This window comes from Palaemon carinicauda, chromosome 41, assembly GCF_036898095.1.
Source record: "Palaemon carinicauda isolate YSFRI2023 chromosome 41, ASM3689809v2, whole genome shotgun sequence".
NCBI classification, from domain to species: domain Eukaryota; kingdom Metazoa; phylum Arthropoda; class Malacostraca; order Decapoda; family Palaemonidae; genus Palaemon; species Palaemon carinicauda.
This window is the reverse complement of record NC_090765.1, coordinates 23,006,168-23,028,566: the sequence shown is the minus strand read 5'-3', so window position 1 is coordinate 23,028,566 and position 22,399 is coordinate 23,006,168. Positions and strand designations below refer to the sequence as shown.

The window sequence follows — 22,399 nt, the reverse complement described above, 5'->3', positions numbered from 1 at the left end:
CAAATATTAAAGGCAATTTTATATCATGCGTTTCCTAAACACGCTAAAAAGCACGTTAAAAAATGGCAACCAATGTTTTGTTTACATTCATCTCTGATCATAATGAAGAAACAAACTGGAGGTAGAGCTTTGCTTATTACCCAGACATATTTCCCATACTATTCCCTTAGAACTACATCACATCTTCCTACTTTAGATATATATATATATATATATATATACACGTATACACATATACATACCTACATATATACATGCATATATATATATACATAAATACATGCATACATATATACATAAATACATGCATACATATATATATATATATATATATATGTTACTGTATATATATGGGTTATGGAAAAAATCCGCGAAGTGGTGAATCCGCGATGGTCGAACCGCGAAGTAGCGAGGGTTCACTGTATATATATATTCTCATCAGGTGTGGTAATGCATTGGAATGATGATATATGTACGAGGAAATTAATGGCATAAAAAAGAAAATTCCTGAAAAAAAAAACTGTTAAAAGAAGTCAAATACCCTAACCACTCAAAGGTTTCCTTCAACACATATTAGCTCACTGCCATAACTCACATGTTTAAATTTGATAATGAAATATCTAGAAAACCGAAATGATACTCAATAAATATTTAGCTTATTCAAAATCATACATAGGGCACTAGAATAATTGTTTACATGTCCCATTGCGATACTCAATTAGGGTTTTTTTTATTCCTCGTCACCACCAATGTTAACTGAGCTGGTTTAAATAAATATATCAGGCTAAATACAATGCAAAATAAACTTGAAAAAAAAAAATTATTTTTGTCACAAGTATATGGTCTACTTGAATGCGATAGGCATAAAACCAAATATTTCCTATAACACTGGCTTCATGAGTTTCATTGACAGAAAGAGCTATTTTCTGAAGCACTTGATTATGAAATTGTATCTTTGATATTTCAAAATTGTACTTGTATAAAAATCTTGAACTAAGCACTCAAGAATGCACTGACATTAATCTTTCTATAAATATCATTGCTAAAACTTTTATTTGTGCATATCTTATATATAAAATCTCATCTCATCTGGGCAGCCATCTGGAAAGTCTAACTGCAAGTAGCACCAGAAGCTTGTAATCTATTAAATATGAAAAACAAAACTTTACAATAAGGATATTCCTCAAGAAATTGCTAATCCTCTTACTTCATGGTCACTGAATAACAATATATCTCATCTGCTTTCATAAGGAAACTGCGAAGAGCTACAACTAATTTAGAAGTTGACACAAAAAGAAAAGAATTCAAGCATATTACCTCTACTATCTGATGCTGTTCAAGATGCAATAATCCTCTCAACATATAGAATATTAATGTTTCAATAAAAAATACCAATACTGTACAATCAGAAGATCAAGAAATATTCCGAGTCACACTTCCATTAAGGGAACTGTTATTAAAAAGGGGTACAAAAGAACTAAAGGAATTGTTAACCATACTATGTTCTGGAGATGTACTCACACTAAATGAATGACAAAGACCATGATCACGTTTATCACCCCATCCACCATTACCTTTGTGCTTTTTGACCTGTAAAAGAGAAAATAAATATCAAAGGAAAAGAAGTTTTGCATAAAAAAAAAAATTCTAAGTGAAAATAAAGCCTTCTATAACAACTAGAAATATCTCTTATTATAGAAAGTGCAAAATGATATTCTAATTATAAAATAAATTTTTGAATATACTTACCCGGTGAATATATAATAGCTGCTACTCAGCGGCTCGACAGAAAACACACTCAAAAAACTCGCGAGCGATCGCTATGAAGGTTGCGGGTGTGCCCACCAGCGCCAACTATCGGCCAGATACCACTCTTGCATGTAAACAAACCCCTCAATTCTTCTCGTCCCGCTGCGTCTCTATTGGGGAGGAAGGGAGGGCCTTTAATTCATATATTCACCGGGTAAGTATATTCAAAAATTTATTTTATAATTAAAATATCATTTTTAAATATTTAACTTAGCCGGTGAATATATAATAGCTGATTCACACCCAAGGCGGTGGGTAGAGACCAGAGTTAATTAAGTTTACAGCGTATAAGCTAAGAGTTTTTGACCGTTATCAATATAACAAAACCAAAATATATAGGTACCTGGTAAGGAAGTTGACTTAGACGATTACTCTGCCTTATAAGTCTGTCTTCCTCACGAAGCCCAGCGATCCTCTTAGGATGCTGAAAGACTCCCAGGAGCTGAAGTATAAAGGGTTGCAACCCATACTAACAGGACCTAATCAAACCCCTAATCTGGGCGCTCTCAAGAAATGACTTTGACCACCCGCCAAATCGACAAGGATGCGAAAGGCTTCTTAGCCTTCCGTACAACCCAAAAAACAATATTAGAAAACATTTCAAGAGACAGATTAAAAAGGATATTGGAATTAGGGAAGTGTAGTGGTAGAACCCTCACCCACTACTGCACTCGCTGCAACGAATGGACCCAGTGTGTAGCAGTCCTCGTAAAGAGTCTGGACATCTTTTAAGTAAAATGACGCGAACACTGACTTGCTTCTCCAAAAAGTTGCGTCCATAATACTTTGCAGAGATTTATTTTGCTTGAAGGCCACGGAGGTTGCTATAGCTCTAACTTCGCGCGTCTTAACCTTAAGCAAACATCAGTCTTTCTCATTCAAGTGAGAATGAGCTTCTCGTATTAAAAAATCTGATAAAATATGACAAAGCATTCTTTGACATAGGCAATGATGGTTTCTTAACTGAGCACCATAATGCCTCAGATTTACGTAATGACTTAGTACGAGCTAAATAGAACTTAAGAGCTCTAACAGGACATAATACTCTTTCCAGTTCGTTGCCTACGATCTCTGATAAGCAAGGAATATCAAAAGATTTAGGCCAAGGACGAGAAGGCAGTTCATATTTTGGCCAGGAAACCAAGTTGAAGTGAACAAGTGGCTTTTTCTGTAAAAAAAACCGATGTTCTTACTGAAGGCATGAAGTTCACTGACCCTTTTAGCCGAAGCCAAGCACACTAAGAAAAGTGTCTTGAGGGTGAGATCCTTCAGGGAGGCTGAATGTAATGGCTCAAACCTGTCTGACATGAGGGACCTTAGGACCATGTCTAAGTTCCATCCAGGAGTTGCCAAACGACGTTCCTTAGAGGTCTCGAAAGACTTAAGGAGATCTTTATTGTTGGAAAGATCTAAGCCTCTATGTCGAAAGACCGAAGCCAACATGCTCCTGTAGCCCTTAATCGTGGGAGCTGAAAGGGAGCGAACCTTTCTCAGATGTAAAAGAAAATCTGCGATTTGGGCTACAGAGATACTGGACGAGGACACAGATGCTGACTTGCACCAGTCTCAAAAGACTTCCCACTTCGACTGGTATACTCTAATGGTAGAAGCTCTCCTCGCACTTGCAATCGCACTGGCTGCCTCCTTCGAAAAGCCTCGAGCTCTTGAGAGTCTTTCGATAGTCTGAAGGAAGTCAGACGAAAAGCGGGGAGGCTTTGAAGGACATTCTTTACGTGGGGCTGATGTAACAGATCTACCCTTAGAGGAAGACTTCTTGGAAAGTCTACCAGCCATTGAAGTGCCTCGGTGAACCACTCTCTCGCGGGCCAGAGGGTAGCAACCAACGTCAACCTTGTCCCTTCGTGAGAGGCGAACTTCTGCAGTACCTTGTTGACTATCTTGAATGGTGGGAATGCATATAAGTCCAGAAGAGACCAATCCAGTAGAAACGCGTCTATGTGACTTGCTTCTGTATCTAGGACTGGAGAGCAATAGATTGGTAACCTTTTGGTCAACGAGGAGGCAAAGAGGTCTATGGTAGGTTGACCCCAAGTAGCCCAAAGACTCTTGCCCACGTCCTTGTGGAGGGTCCATTCCGTGGGTATCACCTGACCCCTCCGACTGAGACAGTCTGCCAAGACGTTCAAGTCCCCTTGGATGAATCTCGTCAACAGGGAGATGCCTCGATTTCTTGACCATAAGAGAAGGTCCCTTGCGATCTCGAGCAGCGTGAAGGAGTGTGTGCCTCCTTGCTTGGAGATGTACGCCAAAGTTGTGGTGTTGTCTAAGTTGACCTCTACCACTTAGTTTCGAAGAAGCTTTCGAATATCATCAAGGCCAAGTGGACTGCTAACAGCTTCTTGCCGTTGATGTGCATGCTCTTCTGACTTGAGGTCCACAGACCCGAGCATTCCCGACCGTCCTGGGTCGCACCCCAACCCAAATCCGACGCGTCTGAGAACAACACGTGGTTTGGGTTCTTGACTGCTAGGGATAATCCCTCTCTCAGACTGATATTGCTGTCCCACCATTTCAGGCATGCCTTTACTGGTTCGGAGGCTGGGAATGATACCGTCTCTAACGTCTTGTCCTAGTTCCAGTGAGAGGCTAGATGGAACCGGAGAGGCAGAAGGTGTAGTCTCCCTAGTGAGACAAACTGCTCCAGGGATGAGAGAGTCCCTACGAGACTGTTCCAACTCCTGACTGAACAAACGTTTTCTTTTCAGCATTAGTTGGACTTCGAGCAGGGCTTGCTCTATTCGGTGGCAGACGGAAAAGCCCGAAAAAAACTGGACTGCGAATCTCCATCCCCAAATATAGAATAATCTGGGATGGGATCAGTTGGGACTTTTAGGTTGACCAAAAGTCCCAACTCCCTGGCCAGACTCAACGTCCAATGTAGATCCTGCAGACAGCGAAGACTGGACGATGCTCTGAGAAGCCAGTCGTCCAAGTACAGGGAGGCTTGGATCCCCGATAGATGGAGGGATTTTGCCACATTCCTCGTGAGCCTCGTAAACACGAGAGGAGCAGGACTGAGGCCAAAGCACAGGGCTCGAAACTGGTACCCCACATTCCTGTAAACAAACCTCAGAAACGGTTGGGAATCCGGGTGTATAGGAATGTGGAAGTATGCCTCCTGAAGGTCGAGAGAGACCATCCAGTAGCCTTCCATAAATGCTGTCAAGACAGCCTGGTAGACTTCATCGTGAAGTTTGTCCTGACAATGAACACATTGAGCGCACTAGCCTCTTACGTACTCCTGCAGTGGACATGGCTGCCAGATCATTGGAGCCATCCCTGAGGGACTTGTTCCTGCAGAGAACGTGGCTGTCAGATCAATGGAGCCATCCCTGAAAGCCTTGTTTATGCATGACATAATTGTACAGCAAAACTTCAAACGCTCAAAAATAGCTCTGAAGTCGACCATAAAATCTTGAAGCGTCTCATGGCCAGGCGCCAGGGAGAGTCTATGAGGTTTGAGAAGTCTATCTGGGCAGAGGCAGGAACTCCCAAGCCGAGAACTTCTCTCGTGTCATATCAGACTCTCGCTCTATAAGCCAGCTTAAAAGTAGGGAAAGCAAAGGCTGTCTCCCCCAAACTCCTCCTGGTGATAAACCAGTCGCCTAGCAAACGTAAAGCTCTCTTAGAAGAGCGAGAGAGCACTAGCTTATAAAACAACGGCTTCGAAGTAGCTAGGCCTAGTGTAAACTCTGACGTTTAGGCGAACGAGGAGCAGCAGTTACAAAAAGATCCGGACAAAGATCATTAAAAATCAGCATGATTTATTTAAAGTCCATAGAGGGCTAAGCAGCTTTAGGCTCCTCTCCGTCTGACAGAGTCCTCAAGGGAATATCAGTAGGAGGGGGAACAGCAACTTCCTCATCTGAAGGAACCTTGTCCGACAATAGCCGAGTCTCAAGCAAGGGAGAGACCTACCATGGTGGCAATGCTTTACAAGCAGAGTCCACACGCACTGGTGCATTAGCAGCGGACCAGGACGCAACGACATGTAACTGCTTAACAGTCTGTGAACTGTCAACAACAACAGGTGCGGGAGGACGCTCGGCGTCCACTCGAGACTGTTTTGACTGCCTAGTCTGAGCAGTCAAAACAACTCTAGACTGCGGTAGTCGACGCTCAGCGTCAAAACAAGTCAACTCCGCTGGTTGGCGAACGTCCTGAACGTCAACAGGAGCATTAGGAAGCGGCCTAATGTCCAAATGCGGCTGAAAATCAACACGTGACCGCATCGAGTGAGGCTCTACATATCGTGACTGACGTGACTTAGCTACGCCAACGTCAACAGGACGCACAAAGGTTCGTTTGGGCGGCTGAAGGCCAGGATCTCGATGAGATAAACGGCTAGGATCAACGTGAACCTTATCGGCAGAATAGTCTTCCATAAGAGAGGCAAGCTTATTCTGCATGTCTCGCCGTACAACCCATTTAGGATCAACGGGAATGGTTGCGGTAAGAGACGAGGGTAACGTCTGTGACTGCAAAACCTTGCCTACAAAAAGACTCTCGGAACCTGTGTTACGCTTTTGTTTAGGCGGCGAGCAGTCTTCCGATGACTGCATAGAGTCAGAGCTGTCCTAATAGTTAAAACCAGGACGCTGGACCTGTCCTGAAAGGACTGACTTTCGCTTAAAGGGCCTCGAAACCTTGTTCCACGGTTTCTTATGCGAAAAGCCTTCGGATGACGAGGAGAAAATTGTCTCTCTCGCCTTATGGTAGGGGTGATCTTGGTGAGATACGCCTGATACCATAGAGGGAACGTCTGTTCGCTGATCAAGGCCTCTCGAACCCATAAGTCGTACGACATTACTTCTCCCCTGGGCTTGGGAGCTTGCAAGAGGTCCCGGACTAGGCGAACGACAGGCACGAACAGACGAACCCTCGGTCGCAACACTGATAACACTTTGCGCAATATCACTTTATCACTACGATTTTCTGTTTTGCACTTATTTCACTGAAATCGAATTTTTTAACAATTCACATTAGGTATGAATAAAACTGATTTCTACCTGAAGCACGCAATTCTACCCTCATCAAAAGGTTATAATTGAGAAATCAGTCGTATAATGTAAGCACATTAATACAAGCAAAAAACAGTAAACATATTTTAAGATAAAAAGATCAGTGGCTGGGAAAGAGACTAAACACCAGTTCATTCAAAACTACGTTTTCAATCTCTTACCGTACAGTGCCTTGGGACGAGAATAAAAACTAAAAACGTTTTATCCTTTCTCCCCGTACAGAGACTAGGGACGAGAGTAACTCGAGAACAACGTTACTCGCTTAGGACGAGAATAAAGATCGGAACGTTCTCTCTCCTCTCTCTCTCTCCGTCTCTATCTCTCTCTCTCTTGATTTCGCACCGAAGAGAAGAGCCCACTTACGTTTCGTCAATAAACAGGTTATTTGACCAAAGGAAAAAACTGAAAGGTTTTTCAATTAAAAAGTTCCTTTAAAATAGAATTTAAAACATTTAAGCTTTGAAAGAAGAATGAACAAAACGTCAGAATCGATTTACTCTTTCTGCAAAGTGAAACCGTGATACTCTCTCTCTCTATCGTAACGATAGAGCGCAAACTGCGTAGCATAAATAAACTAAACGTTAGTTCATCTTTGAAACTGTACGAAGACTATTCAAAGAAAATCTTTCATAAAATATCTACTAAAAAATATTCATCAAAAATTAAATCTATCCAAAAACGAGTTCAAGATTTAAGTTAAAGATAAAACACCTGCACTGCGAAAGCTCAAACCAAAATGAAGTACTTCACCAAATATGTTGAGAAAACTCCAGGTTCTACAGCGAGTAATGATACGTCTTGTCGTCAAGGTCGACAGAGAAGAATTGAAGGGTTTGTTTACATGCAAGAGTGGTATCTGGCTGATAGTTGGCGCTGGTGGGCACACCCGCAACCTTCATAGCGATCGCTCGCGAGTTTTTTGAGTGTTTTCTGTTGAGCCGCTGAGTAGCAGCTATTATATATTCACCGGCTAAGTTAAATATTTAAAACTGAGGTATTTCAAATACACATCCTACATTATTACCCACAAACATTGATACTTTTATAGACCATCTTGTAAATCCTGTATTTAAAGATTCTTGTTTATTAACAGTAATTATGGACTCAAAGTAGGAAAAATGAATCCACATTAAAACAAGATGAGGTAACTGATTAGTCTTATTAAAATCTAAACATCTTTTGGGCTAAACACTAAATGAGACTATTGTAATTGAAATAAATATTTATGACTCTATCCACAACAAAAAGTGAGAATTGAGAGGTGTGCATAGACTTGGAAGCAGTTTTCTTTGAATACTTGGGAAAAAAAGCATCACAACTCAACTTAAGCAACTTATTTTTGGGATATAGCTCAGCGTATTGTTCATATTCTTCTTTCTGTAAAGAAGGATAACCCAAAACATACTGCACTAATCCTGTTCGTTTATAACTAGTACAGGAGCTACTGTAAAATCTGCTTAGGTTTCACAGTTAATGTAAAGCCTTTGCAAAAATGCCTTCGTTGTATTTGCGATGTTTAGTTTGTATAATTTTTTCTTTTTGCAAATTCAGATGATTGCTTTTTGGCTAGAACATCTACATTTCTCAATTCAAAGTTTTTTAATGAAAAATTTCTGTTTTATAGCCAAAACATCCTTCTCTTTTATTTACGCAAGAGCATCCATTTCTTTACACAACCCTTTTCTCCCTAAGGTACCTATTTTTTTACCTTTTCTTCAAAAAGTAGAGGGAAAGATATTTATATCAGTATCCAATAAACTGGAACAAAATTATTTTCTCTGATTTCCTCAGGAAGTGCATGTCATTTTCTTCTTTTCTCGATGGTATCATAAATAATCGTATGCAGCGCTTTTCTCTAAATCATATTCATCCTATTTCTTTGTCTGCTCATTTGTATATTTATAATTATTATGATAAGGTTATGCTGAAAGATTCATAAAGTGTCACAGCCGACAACTAAATACTGTATGTCTAAAGCGCAAAATTTGACCAGAAAATAGGCAGACGAGAATACAGTGTAATATATCATGCTTGCACTGGTTACTCATGTGTGGGCATTTGGTACATGTAGCGTACATATTTCTGGATATAAGGGAAGAGGCTCACCACTGCTTTGTAAATAACCCTGGAATATGAGGATATTATCCTTACTGCCTCCAGTGTTGAGGAAATTTACCAATAAAAACCAATACTTATGCATATCAAAATATATTCAACCAATCTCTAAAAGAAAAAAATTATCTTTGAAGCCCATATTTCTTTGTATATAAAGTATTTACAATTTTCATGTAATAGTTATGCTGAAAGATTCATAAAGTGTCACAGACAATAACTAAATATGCTTAAAGTGTAGAATTTTCCCAAAAAGTAAGCAGACAAGAATATATTATGCTAGCAACTTCTTACTCATGTGTGGGTATTTGGTACATGTAGCATATATACTGTATTTCTGGATTTGAAGGAAGGGGCTCACCATTGCTTAGTAATTAACCCTGAAATATGATAAAGATGACTCTATGATCCCCAGTGGTGAAGTAAATTACTGCTAAAAGCTCATACTTATTCATACTAAAGCGTTTTCAACCAATCTCTACATATAAAAACTTTGAAGCCTGACTTCTCTTAATATGAAATTTAGTGAGAATAAATGCTACTTCTTTTTTTAATATTGATAGATTTTTGTTATTCTAACATGAAAAGATGGGGAATTTTATTGCCTACCATTTGTACATTCACTTTTTGAAAAAGTGAAAAACTTCCATATGAAAAATAATCACCTTTGAAAGTGCCTTCTATACACAAATAAAATCAATTAAAAAGGATAAGAAAATTTAAAATGTACTAGTTTTAAAACCAATTTTCTTTCAAATGGTCTTCTAAAAAAAATAAATCAATCATGAAACAAAAAAGTAGTAGGAGTTTGAATAACCCAAAAATAACATTGTTTTAATAGGGCTGAATTGCACCCCTTAACAGAAAATAAATGTTCAATTTGAGTTGTGTACATGAAATATTAGACTTCTTGATCAATTTTTCTTTTGATAGCATGGAGAATAAACACATTCATCTAAAGCTTCTTTAAAAAAAAACCACTTATACCTATAAATTTGACATTAAATGTGATAAAAAGTCATTCATCTGTTGAGATTAGGTAAAAACACATGGCCTAGTTTCATGTCCATTATTTGAATTCTATCTACCCTTCAAGTAAAAACAAAATCATTATAGTACTGCATTTGGATTTGAGCCATTTCACTGTCAAACAATACATTTTTACAACAGGAAATTTACATAAGTTTCAGTTCCAACTTACATAAATGAGAATGCTGTGCTGTATTCAGTCTTTTATAGTAACTCATGCTTTTATGTCTTTTCAGTTAAGGCCACCTTTACAGAAAGACTAAAAAGTATCGAGTTACAAAATACAGCTCATCATACTCTGTTGCATAATTGGGGGGGAGTAAGTTAAGATGTGCAATTATATTCAGTATGGGAATTTTCATGCCTAATGTAATAGAGTAAGGGATTTTCGTCTTTTATATTTAGTGGTATATAACTGAGAATGTTCTACTATATTGTCTTATATAAATATGAATACTTACTTTTGTTTTTTCTTTCAAGGCTGACACAAATTTTTTATAGCAATATAAGAAATAAGTGAAGGGAGTAGTAAAGAATAGAGGGTTAGGAATGAATGTAAGGAGTGTTATGTATGAGAAAGTGATTGTAGCATCTGCGCTGTATGGATCGGAGTGGTGAGGAACGAAAGTGATGGAGAGACAGAAGTTAAACTGAATGTGTTCGAGATGAAGCATCTGAGGAGTATGGCTGGTGTATCTGGAGTAGATAGGGTTAGGAACAAAGTAGTGAGGGTGAGAACAGGTGTAAAAAATGAGTTATCAGCTAGTGTGGATATGAATGTGTTGAGGTGGTTTGGCCATGTAGAGATAATAGAAAATAGCTGCCTGCTGATGAAGGAGATGAATGCAAGAGTTGATGGGAGAAGTGCAAGAGGAAGGCCAAGGTTTAGGTGGATGAATGGAGTAAAGGATGCCCTAGGTGATAGGAGGATAGATGTAAGAGAGGCAAAAGACCATGCTAGAAATATTAATAAATGAAGAGCGATTGTGATGCAATTCCAGTAGACCCTGCAGCTTCCTCTGGTCACATTGATGACCACTGAGGTAGCAGCAGTAGGGGATTAAGTATATGAAGCTTTATTTGTGTTGAATAATGGGGGAGGGTGGGCTGTGGCACCTTGGCTGTACCAATCAAACTTGGCTGAAACCCTCATCAAGCTGGGAGGAGCAAACAGAAGAAAAGTCCTGTTTTGCTCTTCTTTCCTATGTCGGCTACCCCACAAAATTAGGCGAAGTGCCCTGATAAATAGATAGATAAGGAAAGAAGGGGTTTGGGAGTGTCCTTAAAGATGCATTCATTATTTGTGTTTTTTTCTCATTTGCTTGCGTGTTTGATTGTGCTTTTTTCTCATTCGCTTGTGTGTTTGTTACCTAATCCCATCAAATAGCTAGATATGACCATATCATATGCAATGCACCAAGTAAAATACTATATGGACTAACCCTTAACAATAGAATCCTTTTTAGCCTTAATAGGAAATTAAAGGCCACTGATACCACTGTAAAGATGGATGTTGTAACTCCAAGAGAAAAGAAAATAAAAGTACCTTTTTAGGTGGTGTGTGTACAACTACTAGCCGATGAGGAAATAGAGTCCTCTGGCTGTTCTGCAATGCTCGATGAACTTTATTCAACACAGTACGCGAGCTGCAATCCTTTTTCTTATGATGAACACCGCTAAAAAATTTAAAACATCATATTAATAAAATCAGTAATAGTCACTTGAAAGGCTGTAAATCAATCTCACCTGGCTGTACTGTACACTATTTCTCAGGCCATACTTTGTGATCTTGCAATACAGAAATTTAGTAATAAAATTTATTTCCATACTCGGCTAATGTTCATATTGCTTCTCTCAAGAATCTTGGTTTTATCAAAATTACCGCTAACAAAAAAAAAATTCATATATACATCTTATTATCAAAATTATTTCCATGAACCTCCCTTGATGTTCATATTGCTGATTCCAACATTCTAATGGAGGTGGGTCAACAGCCAGTGAAGGAAAGAGTTAAACCATTTATAGCTTCAAATAATGATAATAATATTCTAGAAACATTTTTATTCTAGATTTTGGTAAAAAAACCATCTCAAAATTAAGTATTGAGAAAAAAACTTTGGATTGTTTCAATAAATATTATCTTATTTCCTAATTCCTATTCATATAAGCCACAGTTTAGTGAAAAAAAAAAAAAAAAAAAAAAAAAAAAAAAGAATATTAAAAACCAACCAAATCCAAACATTTTAATAGATTGAATCACCAGCAGCCACTACAGAATCTATAGCCTAGCAATGTTGGTTAGCAAACCAGGATTCTTTATGATAAGGTTTAGTGAATATCAACTTGGTACACCACTAAAACCCTATCCAATGAGAGATGTTGCTGCAATTCTATAATAAACCCTAACCTTCGTATCTTTCACCAGACTTTGATCCTACTCTTTGTGACCTTCCATGACCAAACTTTTAACAAGACATCATATTACACTTCTGACTGAATTTCCCCTGAATGTTCATATTGCTTCTTCTCCAGAAGCTTGGTTTAATAAAAAAAACTTACCTGTAAAAACTAAGAAAAAAATAAAATTTTCTTTTCTTTCACTTCATTAAATATATAGCCTTAACAAGGGAAAGGAACCTCATAGAAGTAGGTGGTAAGAACCCAGGCCTTCTGTATCAGATGCTTTTTGTCTCAGTTATCTACGTCGATCAGCCACGAATACGTTCTCCAGATTCATTACATACTGTGCATTAAGACATTAAGATGTCTTTCCTTGGTTTAGATTTTGCACAGGGCATTATTTTTTGGGAGATTATGATCCATATTTCACTTAGATATTGTTTCGGGGGCAATACTGTGACTTGAACAATTTTTGTAAATAGTGAGTTTCACTCTCGGTACCACTCATGGAAAATGTGTTTCAATGGTTATCGATCAAGTTAACAGTTCTAAGCACAAAATGAAACTTGCAGTTAGTTCTGGGGAGAAACTAGGGGAGATTAGAATAGTTGATTATAGCAGGGATGACGACACTAATGACACGCCTTCACCTTTAGACAACACACAAGTTCAGCTATTTTTTATTAATGATGAGCTTCACAAGTTCTTTACATCACTTACTTCCTTAGTTCACATCTAGAAGTCAAGTGAATCCTCCCTCAATAATGGTAATTCTGGCCATTTACAACCCATTGCCAAACCTAGCCTAAACCCCAAAGTCAATCCAATAATAATTACCGTTCATTCCGTAAGGGTTCTGAAAGTACGCTGCTCTACAAATCTGAAAGCCTCATACAAAGACTTGGAATCTCTACATACTTTAGTTCTTTCTGCTAATAAACTCTTGCAAAAACCACAATCTTAGTATCTCTTTAAGATAACTAGATTGTGAGGCAGAACACCAAATGGGTTGTTTTGATCCTAATATCCCTCCACTCGCTCAAGTAACAGTTTTTCATCAGTAACATATCTATGTGAATGGCGTGAAATATCCTATAATTCCTTTACACTCTGATGGAATGAACGAAATTTCAAAAAAATAAATAATTTTCATAATGTTTCACATGACAGTACACAACTGCAAGCTCGGTCACTAGCCCATTTCACAATAACGTTACTAGGGTTAATGTAGGAGCGAGTACACCCTAAGCCAAACAGGTCTAGATACAAATAGTTACCCTCTTTTCAATGGTAAACAAACCAAAAATCTGCTGATTTTCACATGGCTTTTCATGTAGAATAGGAACATGAGAAAAAGTTAAACTGTGAAACCGACAATGGAAGCGAGGAAGAATCGCCTTTTCAATTTTTGCATAACCTTATTGCTGAGGTATACCTTAATAAATTGAATTAGGTAAGTTACAAAGTCTCTTGCTCTACCAAATCGGAAAAACCGGCTACTTGCAAGACAGATTACACACCTGATCTCTCCAACTTCGTTATGGATAAATTAAAATAAATTGTCGTCTGGCAATCATAAAAGGCTTGAGATTTAGGTTCACATTTAGTGATTAGAACCTCTTTAACATAGAGACATGCTAATTTGTATAAGCCTAATGAATTACCTAACCTCATCTTAGATTGCGATTAAGTAGCCAGTCTTTCTTTTGCAATAGCTCAATTTCTTTCTGACAAAATCACAAATTTTAAGTAATTTGTATTTTTCCTAACAATACTTACCTCGAACTACTTTCTTAGGAGTATCTGGGATCTCCTCCCATCCGACCAGAGTTTTGTGTAGTTTACCCTAAACCCATTTTCTATGAGGGGTAACCTCAGGCGGAGTGATACGCGCCCTGAGGCTAACCCCGGGTCAGAGAGCATGCTTGCTCAGGTCTCGACCTCCAGTAAGTTCTTGGATGCTAAGGTCTTTAAGAAAACCAGGGGACACTCGGGGAAGGCAGGGTGGGCCATTACCCAAAGTAGTTCGAGGTAAGTACTGTTAGGAAAAATACAAATTACTTAAAATTTGTGATTTGTTCCAACACGAAGTACTTACCTTGAACTACTTTCTTAGGAGACTTATACTTTAGGAGGTGGGTGTGGCCCTAAAAAGTTCTTGAGACCGTGCTGAGGAATATCCAGATACCTAGAAAGTGGCTAGGTCGTATTGACCCCATAGAAAACGATTGAGAGGAAACTAGACAAAAACCCATCTTAGTGTCTAAGAAACTCACCTGTGCAAGAAATCCTAGATGCCATGTCTTCCTCTTGATGAGGTACTCATCTCTGGCTCAGGGCCCTCACAAAGCCCACTTGAAGTGGAAAAAGGGGGAAGGAAGTACAAGGGGGTTTAAGGAACGAACCTGTGTCTCTTGTGCTTGTTACCCACGGTTATCGCTGAAGCTATGCCTTTAAACCGTTTGGAGCGCTGAAACGATGGTACCTATCGAGAACCCGTCCAGGGATCTTCTTGAATAGTCCTTCAAATAGTGAGCCGTGAAGGTGGACTGGTTGGCCCAGGTGCCTGCCCTTAGGATCTGGCCCACTGCCATATTTTTCTCGAAGGCCAACGCAGTACTCAGGCCCCTAATGTCATGGGGCTTGGGTTTCCCTGACAGGGGGATTCCCACCTTACTATAGGCCCTGATGATGACCTGCCGTAACCAGAAGGAGATGGTATTCTTCGAGACTGGTTTCTTCACGAGGCCAGTGGAAACAAAAAGACTCTTGATCCCGGGCCGGAGTCTTGCTGTTCTTTCCAAGTATTTTCTCACTGCCCTGACGGGGCATAGACGCAAATCCTTCACGTCGTCTGACCGGGGGATTGCCGGAATAGAGAAACCCTCAAACCTTGGGTCCCATACGGCAGGGTTCTTAGCTACGAAGGAAGGAACGAACTTGAATGTGACTTCTCGCCAACCTTTCGAGTGAGCAACTTCGTAGGACAGACCATGGATCTCGCTTACCCGTTTAGCTGAAGCTAACGCCAGCAAGAAAACAGTCTTGAGAGTGAGATCCTTGTCCACGACGTCTTTCAAGGGCTCAAACGGAGGCTCGGATAACATTTTCAGGACCCTTGACACGTCCCATTGTGGCACCTTCACAGCTTGCGGGGGGCATGATTGCTCAAAGCTCTTAATGAGCATTGAGATATGTCTGGAGTTACCCAGGTCTATGCCCTTCAGGAGAAAAACTTGGGCCAAGACCGTGCGGACTCCCTTGATGGCTGGAATGGACATGTTGACCACGTCCCTGAGGTAAACTAGGAAGTCCGCTACCTGCGGAATGGAGACCTTCAGGGGCTTGATGTTCCTAGTGCCGCACCATTTGGTAAAGGTGGCCCACTTAGCCTTGTATACAGCTGTCGATAACTGTCTCAGGTAGCCCGACATCCTCGTTGCTGTACTCAACGAATAGCCTTCCATCTTCAGGAGACGCTCGATAACTTCCACGTGTGAAGGCGGAGGGATCGTGGATTTTCGTGGAACCTTTGGAAGTGTGGTTGTCGGAGAAGATCTGGCCTGTCTGGAAGGGGCCAGGGCGGCTGTTGTGTTAGTTCCCTTAGGTCCACGAACCACTCTCTCTCTCCGGCTACCAGGGTGCTACCAAAGTCATCTGTAGGTTGCTCGTCTTTCTCACCCTGTTGAGGACCTGCCTGAGCATCCCGAAGGGGGGAAAAGCGTACACGTCGAGATTGTCCCATGGATGTTGGAAGGTGTCTTTGAACGCCGCTTTTGGGTCTGCAACAGGAGAACAGAACACGGGGAGCTGCATGTTCAGCCTTGTTGCGAAGAAGTCCATCACCGGCGAACCCCATTTCTGAATGAAGGACCTGGCTACTTCCGGGTGTAGAGACCATTCGGATCCTACCACTTGCCCCATCCTGCTGAGGCCATCGGCGAGTACGTTCCTTTTCCCTGGGATGAACCTCGCTGATATTCTTATCTGTTCCACTTTGGCCCATTCTAGAAGTTGCAAAGTAAGGACGCACAGCTCCTTCAACCTTAGGCCTCACTGCTTCTTTATGTAAGCTACTACCATGGCGTTGTCCCACATCAACGCTACAGTGTTTCCCCGGAGTAGGTGTACAAACTCCAGGCACGCCCTTTGTACTGCCCTCAACTCTAGAACGTTTATGCGCTGGGTCTTCTCTAAGAGATAAGCACCCCACCCCTCCTTCGACGCGTCCGTGAACAGGAGCATCTCCGGAGGGTCGGCTGCAAAAGGGCATCCCTTTGAGGGTGTTCGTCCTGCAGCTCCACCATTCCAGGATCTGTTTCGTGTTCGGAAACACCAAGACCACTCTGTGGGGGAATCCGTTTGGATCCAGTTCTCCTTCAGGCTCCATCGGACCTCCCTGAGCTTTAGCCTGCACTGGGGGACCAGTTTCTCCAGAGACACAAGGTGACCTATTAGTCTCTGCCAGTCCTTTGCCCTCCTGGGTTGGTCCGTCAGGAAGGGGCGGAGGACCTGGTCTAAGTTGTCCAGCCTGTCCGCGGAGGGGAAGGCTTTCACTAACCGGAGTCCAGAACCATCCCGAGGTAGGTCGTCCTGGTGGAGGGTATCAGTTGAGACTTCTTTACGTTGATGGTGATCCCCAGAACGTTGCAGAACTGCAGTAACCTCGCGCCTTGCTCCTTCAGTAATTCCTCTGAGGCTGAAAGTAGCAACCAATCATCCAGGTAACGAATCAGGCGGAAGCCCTGTTCGTGTGCCCAGACTGAGACCGTTGTGAAGACCCTTGTGAAGACTTGGGGGGCAGTGGACAACCCGAAGCAGAGGGTTTTGAACTGCAACGTCTGGTTCTCCCATTTCACCCGTAGGTACTTCCTGCTGGAGGGATGAACCGGGATATGGAAGTAGGCATCCTTGAGATCTACTGACATCATGAAGTCCCCTTCTCTCAAGGACGCCAAGACAGATTTTGGAGTGTCCATTTTGAAGTCCGTCTCGCAGACGAACTTGTTGAGGGCTGAGAGGTCTATGACCGGTCTCTATCCTCCTGTTGCTTTCTCCACCAGGAACAGCCTACTGTAGAATCCCGGACCTGGGTCCCGAACAGGTTCCATTGCCCCTTTCGCCAACATCGCTGAGACCTTTCCCTGCAGAGCTGTCCGTTTCAAGGGATCCTTGGAGGCTAGCCACTCCACCTGCTGATCTGGTATCAGAGGAGGAGGGTCCACTAGGACGGGCAACCTGTACCCTTCTTTCAGAACTGTCACTGTCCATGGGTCTGCTCCGTGTTTTTCCCATGCTTGCCAAAAAAGTTTGAGGCATCCCCCCACCCGAGGCTCCAGCAGGAGTAGGGGGCCTCCCTCCCTATCTCCTCCTCGATGAGCGGCCTGAACGACCTCTTCTGGATACGGAGAAGGACGGTCTATAGGCGGCTTGGTTCGGGGCTGATCCCCTACGGGAGGGCCGAGACGACTGGGACCATGTTGTCGCCGAGTTCTCTCTCCTAGGGTGGTTAGGAGCAGGCCGAGGAGGGTGAGGCATGTCGACAGAGGATCTTCTAAACGTCGGCCTCCTGACCGAGTGGGGCCTGGTCTCGAACGGCTCCTTCATTCTCCAAATTCTCTCCATCGCTTCCTCCGCTGCCTTCGGGGGAAAGATTGAGTCGTCCGACAGGGTCAGGTTCCTCAGAGATCTGGCCTCTCTGTCAAGCAGCCTCTAAGATATCTTGCTCAGAACAGTGTCCCTCCTTCGTAGGACCCAGTTGGCGGACATGGCTAACGACTGGTAAGACAAGAATTTCAGGGCCTTGCCTCCTGAGCTGATGAGTTCCTTGAGCAAGGCCTGAGTCTCCGGAACTGACAGGTCGTATGACGATTGAACGCCCACCAATCTAACCAGGAGGAGACGTTGACAAGGTCTTTCAACATCTCCTCCATAATGACCGCTTCCGAAGGAGAGAAGCAGATCGGAGCCGTGGACGCCCTTTCTTTTGAGGCTCCTTGCCCTAGTACGGTGAGCGCTGGCTCCAGTGCACAGGCACCCGCTCGCTGTCTCTCTAGTAGGTAGAACCTGCTCTGGGACTTCAGGCCCTGGAGCAGCTTGGAGGAGCTCTGGCTCTTAGGCACCTCGGCGTGGTTGGCCACTATCCTGTCCATGTGAGCCTTTCCCAAATAAACGTCCCTCGCCAAAGGGAGGGCCAGGGAGGGGGGCTGCTGGACTGGGGCGTCCACTATTCTATTTAGGCTGGAACGCCAAGCATCTTCGGAGGAGGGTTCCGGTACGTCCAGCCTGTGGTGACTTCTGATGAGGCCTATCACCCTCCGATAGGCCGATACCTCCGCTGCTGACCCCTTTCCATGGTCATCGAGCTCCTCCGACGGGGGTGCTGGTGCAAGTGACGAAGGTACCCCGACGGAGGACCTCGCACATGGGGGAGTTCCTGGACCGACGCTCCCGCGTAGCTCCCGACGAAGGACGGGCATCTCCGTCAGAACGGGGGCCTCCATCCTGGGCCTAACATCTCTCCTGGAGGTCCTTGAATCTACGGGCCTGCTCGATGAGGAAGGCCGAGGACTGCGCTCGTGCCGAGCTAGGTGGCCCTTAGAGGTCAGGACTCGGCTGCCAGACCGAAGGGGCAACTCTCTCCGCTGGGCGGATGGAGTCGGAACCTTTGCGGTCTTATGCCTGTCAACTGGAACCTGCCATGAGGAATCCCTCCATCGGGTGCCGCTGCTGCCGGAGGAGTATCTATCCAGGGAGCCCGTCCTCAGACGCCAACCTGAGGGGCCCGGCGCCGTAGCTAACTCCAGAAGTCTGTCTCGGTGAACCATCACCTATTCGTTGCTCTTGGGGGATCTTGGGCGCCGACTCTCGTGGCACGACCTCGAGGGGGAGCGAGAACGCGACAACTTCCTGCGGGACTTCCCTTTTCGCCTCCTGAGCTTCCTCAGCGCCTCATTCTCCGAAGAGCAGGAAGGATCCTTCACTGAGGAGACCAACGACTTATAGGCCCTCTTCGAAGGCCTCGCCTCCCGCGGTGATGTAGGAGGATTCCTGCAACGCTCCTTGGACGACAAAGCCTGCAGAAAAACTTCTGGGAAGACGGCCGACGGCGCTGGGGGGGAGCGAGGAGGCTGTCCCGTGGGAGCCCAGGTCCCGAAGTCATCCTCCATCCTCATCGGGGACCTGAAGGGCGTCTTAGGGGGAACCCAAGCAGTGGGGTCCGACGGCGGGGAAAGCTCCTTCTCGACGTCGCCCTCGGCTGCTGAACCACCTGAAATGCACGCCCAAGAGGCTGGAGAGAAATTAGTAGCATTATTACCCCACATGGGGTCATCAGAGGAGACGTGACCAGCAGGCGCCAGGACTCCATCTCCCGAAAACACTCCCGCCCCTCCCTCAGGCCCCTCACTCGCCTGAAAAGACGCCACAACCCAACTGTCATGAAGATCAGACTCCTGGGGAAGGGCCGCAGGCCTCTTCCCCGCAACGGACTTACATCGTCCTCTACTCTGGGTAGGGGAGGTTGGGAGAGAAGCTCGGACCGGCGAGGCGCTCGTCGAAGCAAGGGAGGAAGGGACGTTGGTGTTCTTAGGCGACTTCTTCGCCGCCGCGTTCTTTTTGGTGCTATACCGCACCCACTGCACCTCGTTCCATGACTCGCACTCCGGACACGTGTCGGAAGGGGAACACACGCTGCCCCGGCACGATGAACATAAGGAGTGCGGGTCAACTTCTGGTTTCGAAAGGAACGCTCCACACGATTTGCCGGCCATAGGCCCAGGACAACGGCGAGGATGCTCCATGATGAAGGAGAAGCACTACGAGACACAAGCGCGCACAGAGAAAGCACAAAGGTACCACGTGGGAAGCGTATGGGACACAAAGGGTCGGGGACACACAAGTCACACTGGGATAAGGAGAGCGGCGAGATGATATCACGATGCGACCAGAGAACTTACTGGAGGTCGAGACCTGAGCAAGCATGCTCTCTGACCCGGGGCTAGCCTCAGGGCGCGTATCACTCCGCCTGAGGTTACCCCTTATAGAAAATGGGTTTAGGGTAAACTACACAAAATTCTGGTCGGATGGGAGGAGATCCCAGATACTCCTAAGAAAGTAATTCGAGGTAAGTACTTCGTGTTGGAACAAACTTTATTTTATTATGAATATTATTATAAACCTATTCAGCTTTCCATTTTGCCTTCTTAATTTCTTTTCTAGTATTATTCATTACTTAATTATTACACAAATGGCAGAGAAAGTATGTTTACGGTGACGCGTTTAGACCATCTATTACATGAAAATTTTACAAGTGAATGGATAATTTTTTCTAGAGCTATTGTGCATTTGCCAAATAATTGCAATTGTAATAATTCCTATAAATTTGAATGGGAATTCTTTTTACTTTTACATGGAACTGTATAAAAAATAGAAAATTCTGAACACTTTGAAATTAAAAAAATTCAGTTGCTAAAGATAAAATAGTATTGTCCATCTTTGCTCTATGATTGCTCGTTTTTCTGATAAATAGGAAATTTATTATCTTTAATGTGAAAGTTCAAAGTTTTACTCATTATACTGTATAAGAATTTAGTCGTAAAAGATGGATAGTAAGTATAGTTTTGGAATCAAACCAAGGAAACTCAAGTAATCATAAGTTTACTTAAGGTTAGGATTGGTTACCTTTTAAACTAGTCTCAAGTGGTTGATAAATTTACCAATCTAGATTATTAATTTTGCATGTTTTTCCTTCCCTATCCTCCCTACTGTGTGTGAATCAGCAATATGACCATCGGGGAAGTTTCATAAAAAGAAATAAAATTTTAATGATAAAATCTATTTATTTTTATACTTATATGATATTCATATACATAACACCTCTCATCCCCACCAACTAGTGATGTCATGAGACTAAAGATCAGCTTTTTACTTTAATAACTGAAGAGTGGGAGGTATCATCAACCACCAGATGGCATGGTGGTTCCCAGAGGGGGAGGCATTTTGCAAGGAGAGAGAACAGTAAACTTTTATCTTGAGATAAATATTGAAACAGCTTTGAGTAAAAGCAATATAAAAATTAGGTAAGAATAAGAATAAATCTAATAATCAAAACTGTTTCTCTTTAACAGACAATTACCCAGAATTAGACCATGGTATATATTATGGGGTATGAAGTTGAATACTAATAAACTCAAAACAATGATTATTAGTAGATCTAGGTAATTGGATTTCTCCACTCTTATTTTTTAATTGATAAGGTTTCTATAACTACATGCAACCCATTTAAAATTCTAGAACCTTTCTTGACAGCATATCAAATTACTAAACTGAAAAAAAATTGCCACTAAAAAAGTCTATCTAGATTTTTGGATCCTGTTTAGCTTGAGTTTTTCAATTATTCAACTATGCCATGCTTTAAATACTGTTCCCTGATTTGGTTTTAAGCAAATGACTCATATAATTGAATGCAACTTTGACCTCTTCATAATCTTTTTATTCCAGATCTTAGTATTGATTTCAGGCACCATCATTATATATTTTTCATAATGATTGCTAGATTTATTTAATCTACCACATACTATTTAAATATGGTTAAGGCTAACAGTTTTCTTTAAGTTTTATTCATTTCATCACAGGGGCATAAAAATATTTTACCATAATACATCACAATAATAAGACACTTTAAAAAAAAAATTCCAGACAATAAAGATACACACTCACCATTCTCCAATGTGGAAGACCCTTGGAGCACGGAGAACAAGGGTATGTAGTTTCTGCTCCAAACATGAAAAGCTTACATGCTGTAAAGACCAATCCCAATTGTAGTCATCATGATTACAAAATTCTGCACTACATGTCTTGATCTGCAGCCATACACTGTGATTGAATGCAAATCCCATGTTATGTTTTGAAGACACCCACTGAGTTACTTCAACCTGAAAGCATAATCAGTTATCAAAATCTTTTTAGAATATTCACACATCATAAAATCATTCATAGTTTAACAT

The 22,399-nt window shown here is 42.4% G+C and overlaps 1 protein-coding gene across 5 annotated transcripts in view; it reads right to left on the bottom strand.

The window, feature by feature from the left end:
• Window positions 1-374: 374 nt before the first annotated feature.
• The window catches only part of LOC137632328 (alpha-1,6-mannosyl-glycoprotein 2-beta-N-acetylglucosaminyltransferase-like), a 115,878-nt gene continuing 93,853 nt past the window's right edge, over window positions 375-22,399 (bottom strand). For 3 of the 5 annotated variants that reach the window (XM_068364255.1, XM_068364257.1, XM_068364256.1), the window contains 3 exons: window positions 22,113-22,327; window positions 11,539-11,668; window positions 375-1,590 (listed from right to left, as the gene is read on the bottom strand). In XM_068364255.1, coding sequence (XP_068220356.1) covers window positions 1,414-1,590; window positions 11,539-11,668; window positions 22,113-22,327 — 522 coding nt within the window. In that variant the 3' untranslated portion in view covers window positions 375-1,413. Of the gene's footprint in view, window positions 1,591-9,254; window positions 9,344-11,538; window positions 11,669-22,112; window positions 22,328-22,399 lie in introns of those variants that run through there. The other 2 variants (XM_068364254.1, XM_068364258.1) reach the window with 2 other exon arrangements.